The sequence below is a fragment of the Procambarus clarkii genome, chromosome 32 (assembly GCF_040958095.1).
Source record: "Procambarus clarkii isolate CNS0578487 chromosome 32, FALCON_Pclarkii_2.0, whole genome shotgun sequence".
Lineage (NCBI taxonomy): Eukaryota > Metazoa > Arthropoda > Malacostraca > Decapoda > Cambaridae > Procambarus > Procambarus clarkii.
In genome coordinates this window covers 9,586,347-9,605,622 of record NC_091181.1, presented here as the reverse complement: position 1 = coordinate 9,605,622, position 19,276 = coordinate 9,586,347, and the positions used below count along the sequence as shown (strand labels likewise).

General features: G+C 45.0%; 1 protein-coding gene across 1 annotated transcript in view; it reads left to right on the top strand.

Moving 5' to 3' along the window:
- Nucleotides 1-19,276, top strand: part of LOC138370421 (uncharacterized) — a 184,029-nt gene that overhangs the window by 134,034 nt on the left and 30,719 nt on the right. Inside the window, exon 10 of the mRNA XM_069334771.1 lies at nucleotides 18,332-18,518. Within this exon, the coding sequence (XP_069190872.1) occupies nucleotides 18,332-18,518 (187 nt within the window). The remainder of the gene's footprint in view (nucleotides 1-18,331; nucleotides 18,519-19,276) is intronic.

Genomic DNA, 19,276 nt, shown 5'->3' with positions numbered 1-19,276 from the left:
TGAGCTCTGGCTCTTTGGTCCCGCCTCTCAACCGTCAATCAACTGGTGTACAGATTCCTGAGCCTACTGGGCTCTATCATATCTACATTTGAAACTGTGTATGGAGTCAGCCTCCACCACATCATTTCCTAGTGCATTCCATTTACTAACTACTCTGACACTGAAAAAGTTCTTTCTAATGTCTCTGTGGCTCATTTGGGTACTCAGCTTCCACCTGTGTCCCCTTGTTCGCGTCCCTCCAGTGTTGAATAGTTCATCCTTGTTTACCCGGTCGATTCCCCTGAGAATTTTGTAGGTTGTGATCATGTCCCCCTTACTCTTCTGTCTTCCAGTGTCGTAAGTTGCATTTCCCGCAGCCTTTCCTCATAACTCATGCCTCTTAGTTCTGGGACTAGTCTAGTTGCATACCTTTGGACTTTTTCCAGCTTCGTCTTGTACTTGACAAGGTACGGGCTCCATGCTGGGGCCGCATACTCCAGGATTGATCTTACATATGTAGTGTACAAGATTCTGAATGATTCCTTACACAGGTTCCTGAACGCCGTTCTGATGTTAGCCAGCCTCGCATATGCCGCAGACGTTATTCTCTTTATGTGGGCTTCAGGAGACAGGTTTGGTGTGATATCAACTCCTGGATCTTTCTCTCTGCCTGTTTCATTAAGTACTTCATCTCCTATTCTGTATCCTGTGTCTGGCCTCCTGTTTCCACTGCCTAGTTTCATTACTTTGCATTTACTCGGGTTGAACTTCAACAGCCATTTGTTGGACCATTCAATCAGTCTATCTAGGTCATCTTGTAGCCTCCTACTATCATCCTCTGTTTTAATCCTCCTCATTATTTTTGCATCGTCGGCAAACATTGAGAGGAACGAATCTATACCCTCTGGGAGATCATTTACATATACCAGAAACAGTATAGGTCCAAGGACTGACCCCTGCGGGACTCCACTTGTAACGTCTCGCCAATCTGAGACCTCACCCCCACACACAGACTCGTTGTCTCCTGTTGCTTAGGTACTCCTCTATCCACCGGAGTAGCTTCCCTTTCACTCCAGCCTGCGTCTCCAACTTTCGCACTAGCCTCTTGTGTGGCACTGTATCAAAGGCTTTCTGACAATCCAAAAATATGCAGTCTGCCCACCCTTCTCTTTCTTGCCTTATTTTTGTTGCCTGGTCGTAGAATTCAAGTAACCCTGTGAGGCAGGACCTGCCATCCCTGAAACCATGTTAATGCTGTGTTACAAAGTTCCTTCGCTCCAGATGCTCCACTAGTTATTTTCGCACAATCTTCTCCATCAGTTTGCATGGTATGCAGGTTAGGGACACAGGCCTGTAGTTCAGTGCCTCCTGTCTATCCCCTTTCTTGAATATCGGGACTACGTTAGCTGCTTTCCAAATATCTGGCAGTTCCCCTGTTGCCAGTGATTTGTTATACACTATGGAGAGTGGTAGGCACAGTTCTCCTGCTCCTTCCTTTAGAACCCAAGGGGAGATTCCATCTGGGCCTATAGCCTTTGTCACATCCAACTTTAGTAAAACTTCCTTACTTCCCCGCTGGTAATCTCAAACTCTTCCAGTGGTTCCTGGTTAACTATTCCCACACTTACCTCTGGAATTTCTCTTTGCTCTAAGGTGAAGACCTCCTGGAATTTCTTATTCAATTCCTCACACACTTCCTTGTCATTTGTAGTGAATCCTTCCGCCCCTATCCTTAATTTCATAACCTGTTCCTTTACTGTTTTTTTTTTCTCCTGATGTGGCTATGCAACAATTTAAGCTAAGTCTTTGCCTTGCTTGCGATGTCATTTTCGTATTGTCTTTCTGCCTCTCTTCTCATCCTGACATATTAATTTCTGGCATTCTGGTATCTTTCTCTGCTCTCCAGAGTCCTGTTATTCCTATAGTTTCTCCATGCCCTTTTACTTTGCTGCTTAGCTAGCCCACATCTCTGATTAAACCATGGGTTTCTCATTTTCATTTCTCTGCTTTCCTTTTGGACTGGGACAAACTTGTTTGCTGCGTCCTTGCACTTCTGTGTGATGTAATCCATCATATCTTGGGCCGTCTTTCCCCTGAGCTCTGTTTCCCATGATATGTCTGTTAGGAATTTTCTTATCCCCTCATAGTTTCCCTTTCGGTATGCTAACCTTTTGGTTTCGGTATCCCTCCTCGAGTTCAATAACCCTTCTTCAATCAAGTACTCAAACACCAGTACACTGAGGTCGCTCATTCCTACTGGGTCCTCAAAACCGATTTTTCTTATTCCGGAGTTGTTCAGAGTGAAGACTAGGTCGAGTCTCGCTGGTTCATCATTGCCTCTCATCCTTGTGGGTTCTCCGACATGCTGGGTTAAAAAGTTTCTTGTCACCACCTCCAATAGTTTGGCTCTCCACGTATCCTCGCCTCCATGCGGTTCCTTGTTCTCCCAGTCAATCTTTCCGTGATTGAAGTCGCCCATGATGAGCAGGTGGGATCTATTTCTACAGGCAGCAGAAGCTGCCCTCTCAATTATAGTGTTAACTGCCATGTTGTTGTTTTCATACTCTTGACTGGGTCTTCTGTCATTTGGTGGAGGGTTGTATATTACTGCTACTACTATTCTTGATCCTCCCATTGTTATGGTGCCTGCTATGTAGTCTCTGAACCCCTCACAGCCCGGGATGGCCATCTCCTTAAAACTCCATTCCTTTCTCATGAGTAGGGCCACTCTGCCTCCTTCCCTACCTTCCCTCTCTTTCCTTATTACTGTGTACTCCTGGGGAAACACGGCATTCGTTATGATTCCAGAGAGTTTTGTTTCAGTGAGTCCGATCACATCTGGGTTAACTTCCTGTGCTCTTTCCCTTAGTTCACTTGTCTTGCTTGTGATCTCATCTATGTTCGAGTACATCACCCTGAAACTGACTCTCTTCTGCTTCTTCTCTGGGGGGAACCTTTGGGATCTGGGGTGAGTGGGAGCTGGGGGGGCCTGGCACGGGGAGACTGGTGGAGGAGGGAGGGCTTGGGGGGGGGGAGAGAGGGGGTGGTTGGGGAGAGGGGGAGGGGAGGGGGGGAGAGTGAGAGGGAGAGGGTTGGGGGGGGGGAGAGTGAGAGGGGGAAGGTTGGGGGGTGAGAGAGGGAGGGTTGGGGAAGCATGGGGGGAGGAGAGGCTGTGGGGGATAGGGGAGATGGGGGGGGGGGAGAAAAGGGTGGAGGGCTTGGGGGGCATGGGGAAAAAAGGAGGGCTTAGGTGGGTGAGGAAGAGGGGAGGGTTTAGGGGAGTGGGGGAGAGGGGAAACTTAGGTGTGTGTGTGTGTGTGTGTGTGTGTGTGTGTGTGTGTGTGTGTGTGTGTGTGTGTGTGTGTGTGTGTGTGTGTGTGTGTGTGTGTGTTGTTCAACACACCCTCCAGTGTGTTGTTGGAGACCTCTGCCAGTGTGTTGCTGGAGACCTCTGCCAGTGTGTTGCTGGAGACCCCTGCCAGTGTGTTGCTGCAGACTTCTGCCAGTGTGTTGCTGGAGACCTCTACCAGTGTGTTGCTGGAGACCCCTGCCAGTATATATATATATATATATATATATATATATATATATATATATATATATATATATATATATATATATATATATATATATATATATATATATATATATATATATATTGTGACGATAATCTCTTTCAAGAGAGATTGAGTCTGCTCTTCCCTACACAAGTACGTCAATATACAAGATACTATAGAAAATACGTCCACCAAGTATCGCCAAAACGTTTTGCCCAGAGAGCAAATCGTACCCAGCACACTGTGACACCTGCAACCTACCACCGCCGTAACCAGCAAACTGCTCATCCTTTGCCTGCCTGTCGCTGATTGGCTGGTGTCCCGTCGCACCTGCCCTCCGCCACCGCCACAAGTTGACGTCTGGGCTGCAGTGCGCTAATATCGTCAGAATATCTCTGTGCTTTAAGCAGTTGACATCTCTCGCTGGTAGACTAAGCCTTGGCTTTCGTGTACTAAGGGAGGTGGCAGCTCGAAGCCGTTATTCCAGCACCACTAATACTTTATTTTGCTATCACTGTAACTCACTTGTCTTAACGTAACTTTTCATTTGCCAGTGATTATTCATATTATTTTGTTTGTTGACTTGTCTTTCATATTTTTATGTGCTTAACTTTATTCATGTCTTGTTTTTCTAGAGTAATTAAAATTTCATTGTTAATTTACTTGTGTTTTGTGTGTCTTCCCATTACCTTACCACAGACGAAAGCTCCAGCTTTTCTCTTTTTTTTCTATTATGTGACGAGGCCCTGCCCCTAGCTTTTGAAACAGCCGAACACCAACGCTTTACCGTCACATAAAGTGGGAGCCTGCCCTAGGAGCTTCACTCAGGTACTGGTGCCAAGTAGTAAATTTATGGTAAGCGTATTTGGCTTTGGTAACATAGCTTTTTACTATTTTCAATTTTCAATTTTATTTTTATATGGTGCTGTGTGTATTGTGCATTCCGAAAGTAGCATATGGTGAAGGTGAGACAACTTTGGATTACGTTGTGACTGTAGGCCTCAGTCATTCTCTTAATTGCTCATCTCTCCCTCCGTGTTATTACTCGTGTTTACCACCTTTTGTCCCTAGGATATTTCTCATATTTTCGACAGATCATCATATTGGTACCCTGGTACTGTGGTCTGTCCCCGGGTCAAGTGCACCTAATCTTCTGCAATCTGACAGTAGGAGGATAAAGAGGGCCATAGTTCCTCTCGTACGAACTTTAGTTGCTGAATTGGGACCTCAGCAGCAGTTCTCGTCACCAGTTGACACCTCGCACCCCTACACGTCGGTCAGAGATGATGATATTTACATTGATAGGGAATTAGCCTTCTTTTCCAGAGCACAAAAGTTCGCTAATTCTGTAAGTATCATATTAATTTCAGTGGGAAAACTTGCTTATGTCCTATAGACTCGGCAAGGTATGCCTACATTCTTGGACTACCAATTTTACTTTTGAGGCAATTAACTGTTTCATTTGTTTTAGAAACTCAGTTTCGCTTGTTTAGTAGGATTTTCTTGCTCTTATCCTCTTACATGAGTACCGGGTACAAGATTTCCTGCGACCTTGATTTAATTAATCATTTATCATCTTGTAATTAACATTAATTGTTAAAGATTCCACAGGATAGGTACCAGTTGCCACGTTGTCCTGTTTCTGACATTCACCATATCACAACAGTATATTCGTTGTGCATTTATTTGCTAATTTCACCATGTTTCGTCTCCAAGCTTTCCGTGCAGATCCAGCAGGTGCAATAGGGGACTTTAAGTCATGCCAAGAAGACTGAATTACAAACTCTTGCACACGAGTACCAACTAGCAGTTCCCTACCAAGCCAACAAAAATGAAATACATAACCTGTTACTGGATCATCTCTTAGAGGAAGGTAAGATAGACTCTGAAACTCACGAAACTTACTTTATTGCAGATAAAACTGATTTGGCAACGATGAAACTCAAACTAGAGCTGGCCAAGATTGAACGCGAGCAGCAAAGGGAGGCAGCTGCCATAAGAAAGGAAGAACAAGAACGTGAGATTGCAATACTCCGTGAGCGGGAACGAATACAGCTTGAAACAAAACAACGCCAATTGGAGATGCAACACGAATATGACAAACAACAAGCAACTTTGGCTATAGAATGTCGTCAACGAGAATTCGTGTTGGAAACTTCACACCTCGCTCAACGCCAGCAAGCTACCGCCAATCTTCCCATCAGTTTCAATATATCACATGCAAGTAAGTTAATGCCACCATTCGTAGAGACAGAAGTTGATGTGTTTTTTACCACCTTTGAAACCCTTGCTAATCAACTTAGTTGGCCTGCCGACCAATGGGCAACCCTTCTCAGAGTACATCTTACAGGTAGAGCTGCAGTTACACTCAGTACTTTGGCGTCTGAGAATGACTACCAGACTCTGAAACAAGCAGTGTTGGACGCCTACCTTCTCTCCACCGAAAGTTATCGAAGGAAATTCCGTGACCACCTGAAGGCAAGTACCACTACCTTTCTCGAGTTTGCTAATACCAAAAGGAGATATTTTATGAAATGGCTGGAAGCAGCACATGTCTCTACCTTTGCAGAACTCGTCAACCTCATGCTAGTTGAAGAATTCTTGAGGCGTGTGCCGCCTCCTGTCCGTCTATATTTAGCAGATAAAGAAGAAGCCGACTACCTAAAGTGTGCTAAGTCGGCTGACACTTACAGCCTCATCCACCGGCTGACACCAGAACCATGTTCCAGTAAGAAGTCGTGGTACAGTTACGAGAAAGTGAGTACCGATCAAGCTGGCTCGCAATTGTACTGTAAGTATTGTAGACTCTATGGACATACCATAGATTAATGTGGTAAGTCTCAATACAAAGGAACCACCGAATCACCAAAACCCAAACCAACTCCTCCTAAGTCCGGTAAGCCTGTGATGAATGTTGGTGTTCATGTTAATGATCTTTCTCTTTTCAGTAAACACCTGTATACTGGAACTGTCTCTGCCAACGGTTCAAATCCGGAGGAACGTTTCAAATTGAAGATCTTGAGGGACACAGCGGCTCTTCAATCGATCATCTTGAAGTCAGCTGTGCCCAACATCGCCTACACCGGAGAAACTGTCTTCATCACTGACCTCACTGCTACCACTCCTTATCCTCTCGCCAGAGTCCACCTGGATTGTCCCTTCGTAAACGGAGAAGTCCAAGTCGTCGTCAGGGAAAAGCCTTTTCCCATGCCTGGAGTGCAACTTCTCCTAGGCAATGACTTGGCAGAAGACCTGCAACCGACCAACCTGATCGTCATGGACAAACCCCAGGTGTGTACCTCTGTGCCAGATAACCCTATATTTAAGTATGTTCCAGCAAAGGTTCAAGAGAGTGATGAAGTTTCTCCTCCGGTTTTAGTGACCACCCGTGCACAAGCCACACGTCCACAGCCAGCTGACTCTACTGCTACCGCTGTCCCTCAAGACTCTCAGAAACTACCCCCGAATCTGACCAAGTTGGAGTTCCGTAAGTTACAGAGGGAAGATCTTACCTTGACACCATTATTTTTCCAGGCTGAGACTCAACCCGACAGTATTCCTGGGTTCTTCATAGAGAACGAGTTGCTCTACCGCAGATATAGACCCAGTATACTGAAGGAGGAGGACGATTGGCCCAACGTCGAACAACTTGTGATTCCTGCCAGCCTGTGGCCCACTATTCTACACCTGGCCCACGGAGCACTCTCCCACTACGGATTTAACAAGACTTGCCATGGAATCCGTCAAGACTACTACTGGCCAGGTATGGTAAATAGCGTCAAACAGTACGTCAAACAGTGTCATACATGTCAGATGGCAGGTAAACCGAACATCTCTATTCCCAGAGCGCCACTGATTCCCATACAGGTGCCTGCGGAACCTTTCCACAGACTTATTATAGACTGTGTTGGTCCTTTACCTCGGACCAGTTCAGGTAACGCCTATATCTTAACCATCCTGTGTCCTACCACCAGATTTCCCATAGCAGTTCCAGTAAAGAACATTACGGCTGCTACGGTTGTGAAACACTTATGGAAGATCTTCACCCAGTATGGATTTCCAAGGAAGGTTCAGAGCGACTGTGGCACCAACTTCACCAGTGATCTCTTCAAGAGGACACTGGAGGAGTTCAACATCAAACAGGTATTGTCCAGCCCCTATCATCCTGCTTCACAGGGTTCTCTTTAGCGTAGTCATCAGACTATTAAAGCACTCCTGAAGAAGTTTTGTAATGAAACCTCTAAGGATTGGGATAAGCAAATCGACCTGATAATGTGCATATATAGAAGTCTTCCCAATGAGTCCCTAGGAGTATCTCCTTATGAGATGCTCTACGGACGTAAGTGCCGTACTCCCCTCAAGGCTTTCAAAGACTCTCTACGTGATGCCACCTTCAGTGAGCATCAGAATGTGCCCCAGTTTCTTCAAAACCTACTACACATTCTAGAGAGGGTCCACAGTTTTGCCCAAGATAATCTATTGAAAGCACAGGAGAGGATGAAGACTCATTACGACCAGACCAGCAAAGTAAGAAAATTTAAGCCGGGAGACTTCGTACTTGCTTATTTCCCTATCCCAGGTTCTCCTTTACAAAACAGGTTTTCAGGATCCTACCGCATCGAGGAGTGCAGAAACCACCATAACTACGTTCTAGAGACTCCAGATAGGCGGCGGAAGACCCAGCTGTGCCACGTCAACCTCCTGAAACTATATAACGGTACTCCTCCCACTGTCTTGACTTTATACTCTTCCTTTAAAGAGCCATACATCCACAGTGAGACCTTCCCTGCTTCTCCTCCCGAAAGCACTGACACTAAGTCAGCGCTTTCAAATTCAGAAATCCTTACTGATCTTCCCAACCATTTTCAGGACCATAATAGTGCTCCTTTGCCATATTCTAATCCTACTCTCACCTCGTCAGATATCACCAAGCCCTTCATCCTCCATGTCGCCGCCAGTGGTACCGGTATCGGGGGTGACCTAGTACAACAACGAGGGGAGGAGAATACACCTGTCAGCGACCACAGCTACAAGGAACTTCGGAACAATTAGCAAGGAACTACTCTTCATCATCCTGGATCTACAGCACTTTGCTCCATACCTGAAAAGTGCTTGGTCTACCATCAACACGGACCACAACACCCTACACTTCCTGCAGCAAGCCTACTTCTACACTCAACGTCTTCTACGATGGGCTTGATAACTGCAGAAATTCAACCTGGAGATCCGCTATACCAGGGGTCTGACAACATCATACCCGACACCCTCTCCAGAGTTTACAAAGTAGAAGCAACTCCACCTATTACTCCACCACATGACGACATACTTCTTCCAGAACCGCAGGCTTCGGGGGAGAGTTGTGACGATAATCTCTTTCAAGAGAGATTGAGCCTGCTCTTCCCTACACAAGTACGTCAATATACAAGATACTAAAGAAGATACGTCCACCAAGTATCGCCAAAACGTTTTGCCCAGAGAGCAAATCGTACCCAGCACACTGTGACACCTGCAACCTACCACCGCCGTAACCAGCAAACTGCTCATCCTTTGCCTGCCTGTCGCTGATTGGCTGGTGTCCCGTCGCACCTGCCCTCCGCCACCGCCACAAGTTGACGTCTGGGCTGCAGTGCGCTAATATCGTCAGAATATCTCTGTGCTTTAAGCAGTTGACATCTCTCGCTGGTAGACTAAGCCTTGGCTTTCGTGTACTAAGGGAGGTGGCAGCTCGAAGCCGTTATTCCAGCACCACTAATACTTTATTTTGCTATCACTGTAACTCACTTGTCTTAACGTAACTTTTCATTTGCCAGTGATTATTCATATTATTTTGTTTGTTGACTTGTCTTTCATATTTTTATGTGCTTAACTTTATTCATGTCTTGTTTTTCTAGAGTAATTAAAATTTCATTGTTAATTTACTTGTGTTTTGTGTGTCTTCCCATTACCTTACCACAGACGAAAGCTCCAGCTTTTCTCTTTTTTTTCTATTATGTGACGAGGCCCTGCCCCTAGCTTTTGAAACAGCCGAACACCAACGCTTTACCGTCACATAAAGTGGGAGCCTGCCCTAGGAGCTTCACTCAGGTACTGGTGCCAAGTAGTAAATTTATGGTAAGCGTATTTGGCTTTGGTAACATAGCTTTTTACTATTTTCAATTTTCAATTTTATTTTTATATGGTGCTGTGTGTATTGTGCATTCCGAAAGTAGCATATGGTGAAGGTGAGACAACTTTGGATTACGTTGTGACTGTAGGCCTCAGTCATTCTCTTAATTGCTCATCTCTCCCTCCGTGTTATTACTCGTGTTTACCACCTTTTGTCCCTAGGATATTTCTCATATTTTCGACAGATCATCATATTGGTACCCTGGTACTGTGGTCTGTCCCCGGGTCAAGTGCACCTAATCTTCTGCAATCTGACAGTAGGAGGATAAAGAGGGCCATAGTTCCTCTCGTACGAACTTTAGTTGCTGAATTGGGACCTCAGCAGCAGTTCTCGTCACCAGTTGACACCTCGCACCCCTACACGTCGGTCAGAGATGATGATATTTACATTGATAGGGAATTAGCCTTCTTTTCCAGAGCACAAAAGTTCGCTAATTCTGTAAGTATCATATTAATTTCAGTGGGAAAACTTGCTTATGTCCTATAGACTCGGCAAGGTATGCCTACATTCTTGGACTACCAATTTTACTTTTGAGGCAATTAACTGTTTCATTTGTTTTAGAAACTCAGTTTCGCTTGTTTAGTAGGATTTTCTTGCTCTTATCCTCTTACATGAGTACCGGGTACAAGATTTCCTGCGACCTTGATTTAATTAATCATTTATCATCTTGTAATTAACATTAATTGTTAAAGATTCCACAGGATAGGTACCAGTTGCCACGTTGTCCTGTTTCTGACATTCACCATATCACAACAGTATATTCGTTGTGCATTTATTTGCTAATTTCACCATGTTTCGTCTCCAAGCTTTCCGTGCAGATCCAGCAGGTGCAATAGGGGACTTTAAGTCATGCCAAGAAGACTGAATTACAAACTCTTGCACACGAGTACCAACTAGCAGTTCCCTACCAAGCCAACAAAAATGAAATACATAACCTGTTACTGGATCATCTCTTAGAGGAAGGTAAGATAGACTCTGAAACTCACGAAACTTACTTTATTGCAGATAAAACTGATTTGGCAACGATGAAACTCAAACTAGAGCTGGCCAAGATTGAACGCGAGCAGCAAAGGGAGGCAGCTGCCATAAGAAAGGAAGAACAAGAACGTGAGATTGCAATACTCCGTGAGCGGGAACGAATACAGCTTGAAACAAAACAACGCCAATTGGAGATGCAACACGAATATGACAAACAACAAGCAACTTTGGCTATAGAATGTCGTCAACGAGAATTCGTGTTGGAAACTTCACACCTCGCTCAACGCCAGCAAGCTACCGCCAATCTTCCCATCAGTTTCAATATATCACATGCAAGTAAGTTAATGCCACCATTCGTAGAGACAGAAGTTGATGTGTTTTTTACCACCTTTGAAACCCTTGCTAATCAACTTAGTTGGCCTGCCGACCAATGGGCAACCCTTCTCAGAGTACATCTTACAGGTAGAGCTGCAGTTACACTCAGTACTTTGGCGTCTGAGAATGACTACCAGACTCTGAAACAAGCAGTGTTGGACGCCTACCTTCTCTCCACCGAAAGTTATCGAAGGAAATTCCGTGACCACCTGAAGGCAAGTACCACTACCTTTCTCGAGTTTGCTAATACCAAAAGGAGATATTTTATGAAATGGCTGGAAGCAGCACATGTCTCTACCTTTGCAGAACTCGTCAACCTCATGCTAGTTGAAGAATTCTTGAGGCGTGTGCCGCCTCCTGTCCGTCTATATTTAGCAGATAAAGAAGAAGCCGACTACCTAAAGTGTGCTAAGTCGGCTGACACTTACAGCCTCATCCACCGGCTGACACCAGAACCATGTTCCAGTAAGAAGTCGTGGTACAGTTACGAGAAAGTGAGTACCGATCAAGCTGGCTCGCAATTGTACTGTAAGTATTGTAGACTCTATGGACATACCATAGATTAATGTGGTAAGTCTCAATACAAAGGAACCACCGAATCACCAAAACCCAAACCAACTCCTCCTAAGTCCGGTAAGCCTGTGATGAATGTTGGTGTTCATGTTAATGATCTTTCTCTTTTCAGTAAACACCTGTATACTGGAACTGTCTCTGCCAACGGTTCAAATCCGGAGGAACGTTTCAAATTGAAGATCTTGAGGGACACAGCGGCTCTTCAATCGATCATCTTGAAGTCAGCTGTGCCCAACATCGCCTACACCGGAGAAACTGTCTTCATCACTGACCTCACTGCTACCACTCCTTATCCTCTCGCCAGAGTCCACCTGGATTGTCCCTTCGTAAACGGAGAAGTCCAAGTCGTCGTCAGGGAAAAGCCTTTTCCCATGCCTGGAGTGCAACTTCTCCTAGGCAATGACTTGGCAGAAGACCTGCAACCGACCAACCTGATCGTCATGGACAAACCCCAGGTGTGTACCTCTGTGCCAGATAACCCTATATTTAAGTATGTTCCAGCAAAGGTTCAAGAGAGTGATGAAGTTTCTCCTCCGGTTTTAGTGACCACCCGTGCACAAGCCACACGTCCACAGCCAGCTGACTCTACTGCTACCGCTGTCCCTCAAGACTCTCAGAAACTACCCCCGAATCTGACCAAGTTGGAGTTCCGTAAGTTACAGAGGGAAGATCTTACCTTGACACCATTATTTTTCCAGGCTGAGACTCAACCCGACAGTATTCCTGGGTTCTTCATAGAGAACGAGTTGCTCTACCGCAGATATAGACCCAGTATACTGAAGGAGGAGGACGATTGGCCCAACGTCGAACAACTTGTGATTCCTGCCAGCCTGTGGCCCACTATTCTACACCTGGCCCACGGAGCACTCTCCCACTACGGATTTAACAAGACTTGCCATGGAATCCGTCAAGACTACTACTGGCCAGGTATGGTAAATAGCGTCAAACAGTACGTCAAACAGTGTCATACATGTCAGATGGCAGGTAAACCGAACATCTCTATTCCCAGAGCGCCACTGATTCCCATACAGGTGCCTGCGGAACCTTTCCACAGACTTATTATAGACTGTGTTGGTCCTTTACCTCGGACCAGTTCAGGTAACGCCTATATCTTAACCATCCTGTGTCCTACCACCAGATTTCCCATAGCAGTTCCAGTAAAGAACATTACGGCTGCTACGGTTGTGAAACACTTATGGAAGATCTTCACCCAGTATGGATTTCCAAGGAAGGTTCAGAGCGACTGTGGCACCAACTTCACCAGTGATCTCTTCAAGAGGACACTGGAGGAGTTCAACATCAAACAGGTATTGTCCAGCCCCTATCATCCTGCTTCACAGGGTTCTCTTTAGCGTAGTCATCAGACTATTAAAGCACTCCTGAAGAAGTTTTGTAATGAAACCTCTAAGGATTGGGATAAGCAAATCGACCTGATAATGTGCATATATAGAAGTCTTCCCAATGAGTCCCTAGGAGTATCTCCTTATGAGATGCTCTACGGACGTAAGTGCCGTACTCCCCTCAAGGCTTTCAAAGACTCTCTACGTGATGCCACCTTCAGTGAGCATCAGAATGTGCCCCAGTTTCTTCAAAACCTACTACACATTCTAGAGAGGGTCCACAGTTTTGCCCAAGATAATCTATTGAAAGCACAGGAGAGGATGAAGACTCATTACGACCAGACCAGCAAAGTAAGAAAATTTAAGCCGGGAGACTTCGTACTTGCTTATTTCCCTATCCCAGGTTCTCCTTTACAAAACAGGTTTTCAGGATCCTACCGCATCGAGGAGTGCAGAAACCACCATAACTACGTTCTAGAGACTCCAGATAGGCGGCGGAAGACCCAGCTGTGCCACGTCAACCTCCTGAAACTATATAACGGTACTCCTCCCACTGTCTTGACTTTATACTCTTCCTTTAAAGAGCCATACATCCACAGTGAGACCTTCCCTGCTTCTCCTCCCGAAAGCACTGACACTAAGTCAGCGCTTTCAAATTCAGAAATCCTTACTGATCTTCCCAACCATTTTCAGGACCATAATAGTGCTCCTTTGCCATATTCTAATCCTACTCTCACCTCGTCAGATATCACCAAGCCCTTCATCCTCCATGTCGCCGCCAGTGGTACCGGTATCGGGGGTGACCTAGTACAACAACGAGGGGAGGAGAATACACCTGTCAGCGACCACAGCTACAAGGAACTTCGGAACAATTAGCAAGGAACTACTCTTCATCATCCTGGATCTACAGCACTTTGCTCCATACCTGAAAAGTGCTTGGTCTACCATCAACACGGACCACAACACCCTACACTTCCTGCAGCAAGCCTACTTCTACACTCAACGTCTTCTACGATGGGCTTGATAACTGCAGAAATTCAACCTGGAGATCCGCTATACCAGGGGTCTGACAACATCATACCCGACACCCTCTCCAGAGTTTACAAAGTAGAAGCAACTCCACCTATTACTCCACCACATGACGACATACTTCTTCCAGAACCGCAGGCTTCGGGGGAGAGTTGTGACGATAATCTCTTTCAAGAGAGATTGAGCCTGCTCTTCCCTACACAAGTACGTCAATATACAAGATACTAAAGAAGATACGTCCACCAAGTATCGCCAAAACGTTTTGCCCAGAGAGCAAATCGTACCCAGCACACAGTGACACCTGCTACCTACCACCGCCGTAAACAGCAAACTGCTCATCCTTTGCCTGCCTGTCGCTGATTGGCTGGTGTCCCGTCGCACCTGCCCTCCGCCTCCGCCACAAGTTGATGTCTGGGCTGCAGTGCGCTAATATCGTCAGAATATCTCTGTGCTCCAAGCAGTTGACATCTCTCGCTGGTAGACTAAGCCTTGGCTTTCGTGTACGAAGGGAGGAGGCAGCTCGAAGCCGGTATTCCAGCACCACTAATACTTTATTTTGCTATCACTGTAACTCACTTGTCTTAACGTAACTTTTCATTTGCCAGTGGTTATTCATATTATTTTGTTTGTTGATTTGTCTTTCATATTTTATGTGCTTAACTTTATTCATGTCTTGTTTTTCTAGAGTAATTAAAATTTCATTGTTAATTTACTTGTGTTTTGTGTGTCTTCCCATTACCTTACCACAGACGAAAGCTCCAGCTTTTCTCTTTTTTTTTCTATTATGTGACGAGGCCCTGCCCCTAGCTTTTGAAACAGCTTTTGAAATATATATATATATATATATATATATATATATATATATATATATATATATATATATATATATATATGTCTTACCTAGAAGCCAGAACGCATTTCTCAGCCTACTATGCAAGGCCCGATTTGCCTAATAGGCCGAGTGATTTTCTTTATTTTCAATAAATTCTTTCCAATAGGCTTATTTTAATTATTATTATTATATTATATTAAGAACATAAATTACAGACTTAATTGTTAGTTTAGGTTAGGTTAAGAGAGGTTAGGATAGGTTAGGTAGGGTTGGTTAGGTTCGGTCATATACCTACGTTAGTTTTAACTCAAATTTTAAAAAAAATTAACTCGTACATATTGAAATGGATAGCTTTATCATTTCATAAGAAAAAAATATGGAAAAAATTATAAATTCAGGAAAACTTGGGTTAGTACGCAAATCGGGTCTTGCATAGTAGGCCGAGTACGTGCTGGCTTCTAGGTACAACATATATATATATATATATATATATATATATATATATATATATATATATATATATATATATATATATATATAAATATATATATGCCAGAACGCCCTACGGGACGGACGTGAGGTGGAGGAGCTGCTGCCTTTTCAGCCTTTACCCTGAGACATCTTGGCCTCACTGTACCAAGACTCAACCATATTCACCGTGAATACATCAAGCAGACGTGGGAGTGGCCGGAAGTGCCTACGGTGTACCATCTATGTGAAAACTTGTCAAAACAGGTGGGTTGGCAGTGTGGAGTCATGGAGGCTGGAGTGAGAGGCCAGGATGGACCCAGCAGGCCTCCCATAGTGAGGGGAGATGGGGGGTGAGTGAGGGGTGTTGTGTGGTCAGGAGAGAGAGGTGCGGGTTACGCGTGTGCCAAATAGTGTTTTGTGTTTTTCTTTTCTGAAAGTTTTGTTGAACAAGTTACGTTGTCAGCGATAATTGGCACAACATATCTATCATATTGTGAGTACATCACACGTGCAGTGAGTCAGATTACAAGTGTATGATTCTTTCATCATTGTGCAGTGATATATGGGGAAATTATACCAGTGTTAGTGTCGCCCTGACCCCCGCCCCCACCCTGCGCCCAGGCCGGGAAGTACCTGCTCTCCCCCTCCTTCCCCACCCCACCACGTCGCCTCCCCACCCACGAGGCCACCTTGCCATCCGCCCATAGAAGCCGGGAGGCTCCCATGTGTGTCTACGCCACCCACCCACCCAATGTATACCCACATATTGTGTAGTGGGTGTATAACCACACATTGTATAGAGGTGGTATATGTATTACCACTCATCTGAGTAGTAAGTGCCACAGCCAGCTGACTATCCCCCCTGCCTCCAACCGCCGCCCACCCTCCAGTCTCCACCCGCCGTCCACCCTCCCTCCCAGCGCCCGCCCATGTCGCAGCTCTCAACAGACAGCCAGGCTTCTCCAAGCCAAGATGAGCCATCAAGCAGGGGTAGACAAGGCAGATGTCAGACGTGTGACAAGGTATGCTATATCCGGTCGAGTGACGGTGATGTGCGCAATCATTACCACAACGGAGCCAGGTGTTTGGGTTCTGGGCGCCCTCCCAGGGAGAACACCAATCAACAGCCCACACCGCCCGTCAGGCAAAACACCTCCCAGACCCTCATTCCCACAGAAAATTTATTAGAAGCTATCAAAGCAACATCAGCCAGAACCTTGCAACACATCCCTAAAGCAGCCCGCCCCCATGCAGCAGCCAAATTATCTGCCCTCCTGAGAAAGGTCAACGACTCTCCTGGAACGACCCAAGCATGGCACAACCTCCTACTATTTGGCAACATATGTCTAGCCACCCCTGCAAGGAGAGACAAAACCTTAGCTGCATCAGTCATCAAAGCTATAAATGATTTTCCCAGGGAGGACAACCAGGTGCGCCTTCCCACTCGCGCGAGAAACACCCACGGCAGGAAGAGCAACAGTGGCATATCAGAGACATCAAAAATCAGAAAATAAGTCACCAAGAAAATAGAAGGAAACACTATTGGCGCAATAAGAGTCATCACCAGTGAGGACTCAATTGCTGACAGAAATGCCGCAACAGCTCAAGCCCTAAGGGAGAAACACCCACCCAGGGCTCCACGTGAGGACGACATTGTACAAGTGGGGGCTACCGGAGCAGAACCACTCTGGGTGGCCGAATCTGTGGTCCATAAAGCAGCCTTGTCCTTCCCAACAGGATCAGCAAGTGGGTTCACAGGATTAAACCCAACCACATCAAGCAAATGCTCAACCCTGCACTGGGTGACATTGCAAGGAACCTCTTGGTGGAACTAACCAGATTCCCCAGCACATGTCTCGCTGGCAACATACCAGAGACCATATGACCTATCTTTTTTTGGAGCATCTCTCTGTGCTCTAAAGAAAAAGGATGGAGGGATCAAGCCAATAGCTGTGGGCAATTCTCTCCGGCATCTCATCGCAAAGGCTGCTGCAAGAACAGTTAGTGAGGCAGCGGCCAACATGCTGAAGCTAGGGTTCGGCATTCCACAAGGGTGTGAGGCTACAGCCCATGCCGCTCGAGCCTTCATCGCCAGCATCACAGACGAAAAGGTCCTTATCAAGCTAGATGTCAAAAATGCCTTCAATTTGGTGCGGAGGGATGCTATACTCCATGCGGTTCATAGTCATTTCTCTTCCCTCTACCCTTTTGCACATTCATGCTACAGTATAGATCTAAAGCTACTTTTGGCATATACTCGAGGCACAGTGAAGTTAACGACATCATCAAGAGGAGCCTCACCACAGCTGGATGCCCAGCTGAAAGAGAGCCCCGTTACCTAATGCCCCATAACTCTGATGCTCTTATTGGTCGCCCGGATGGTATCACAGGGAACCCCTGGAAGAACGGCAAGCAGTTGGTATGGGACTACACGTGCATATCAACCCTGGCTAACACCTACATTGACCTCAGTGTTGCACATCCAGGTGGCGCTGCCACCCACAGGGAAGCAGCTTAATCCCGTAAGTACAGAGAACTGGATCACCACTACAATTTTGTCCCCATTGCTTCTGAAACACTCGGCGCCTGGGGTAAAAGTGCTACCAGTTTTTTGAAGGAATTGGGTTCTAACCTCATTGAAACAATAATAGACCCTAGAGCTGCCAGCTTTCTTTTCCAGCGCCTCAGTGTGGCGATACAGAGGGGAAATGCACACTGCAATCAGGGTTCCTGCCAGTCATCTGAGGAGCTGCAGGAACTCGACAACTTATGATAACCATTTTTGTACCCTATATGTAACTCCTTTTTTGTAACAAAGTTGAAATATATATGTGTACATACAAAAGAATTAGGGTGGTAGGAGAAGATAATATTAGTGTTCAGTGAGAAACCACAAGGTCTACTATGAATATTTTTATTTTCTTCTCCGAGGCTATGGGTCCCCACATTGGCATCAGAGTTGGTACCCTCACAAACTTTTATATATATTATATATTATATTATATATATATATATATATCTCATTGACCAGACAGGCTCACATGGACGGCCGCCGATACCTGCAACAGATGCTCGCTGACCACTTCATGAGCGTCGACGGCAGTACTAAGCTGTATATCGGAAGACAGAGTGTTCTTCCGGGCTTGGGAGCATGGCCCATACCTCACGACGCTCCTTACAAGCCTCAGCTGGACACAATAATGATGTCTGTCGTCGAGGTAGGAATTAATTTCATTCCATTATATACATTGCAATACATAATAAATTGAAAAAAAAAGTGCAATAATAAGATTAAATCTATATAATTTTATCTGGAAAATTTCAGGAAGATAGTTTAGATCATACCTTTCGCTTAATTAAACTGTAGCAAAAAAGTTCGCATCCAAAATGAAAAAAGAGACGGAATTGGGGACAGATTTTTTTATATAATGTATAGATGAACATATGATTATCTCTTACTTTACTGGTTTGCCTCTTAGGCAATGTGCTTCGTATGGTATTAGAGATCACATCAAGGACAAAGGCCACCTTATCACCCTCAGCGATTTCTCAATTCTGTCTTCTAGGTCGTCTCGCTTTGAACTCATTAGTTTCGAGAGTATCTCTATTTTTGAAAATGAAAACAGAGTTGAACAGTTCAAAGTCGTCACCTCAGTTGTTTGTACACTAATTGTCGTCTTATTTTTAGTAGGTGTTGATTTCTTTTATTGTTCTTCTTCTTGTGTGTATATCTTTGTCTTTTATTTTGTATATAGCTTAGGTTTAGGTTTTTGCTTTTTAATTTTCATTCAGTATATAATTTTATATATATTACATTGCTCCTACCTAATTTCGGTATGTAAATATTCTCTCATTATCCCTGATGATGAAGTTCAAGACTTCGTAATGTCTTTAAATTTTAAAATTTAACTTTCAAGAAATTAAAAGTTGAAGCTATATATGTTTCACGCATCATACTGTTTGTGTTATATATATA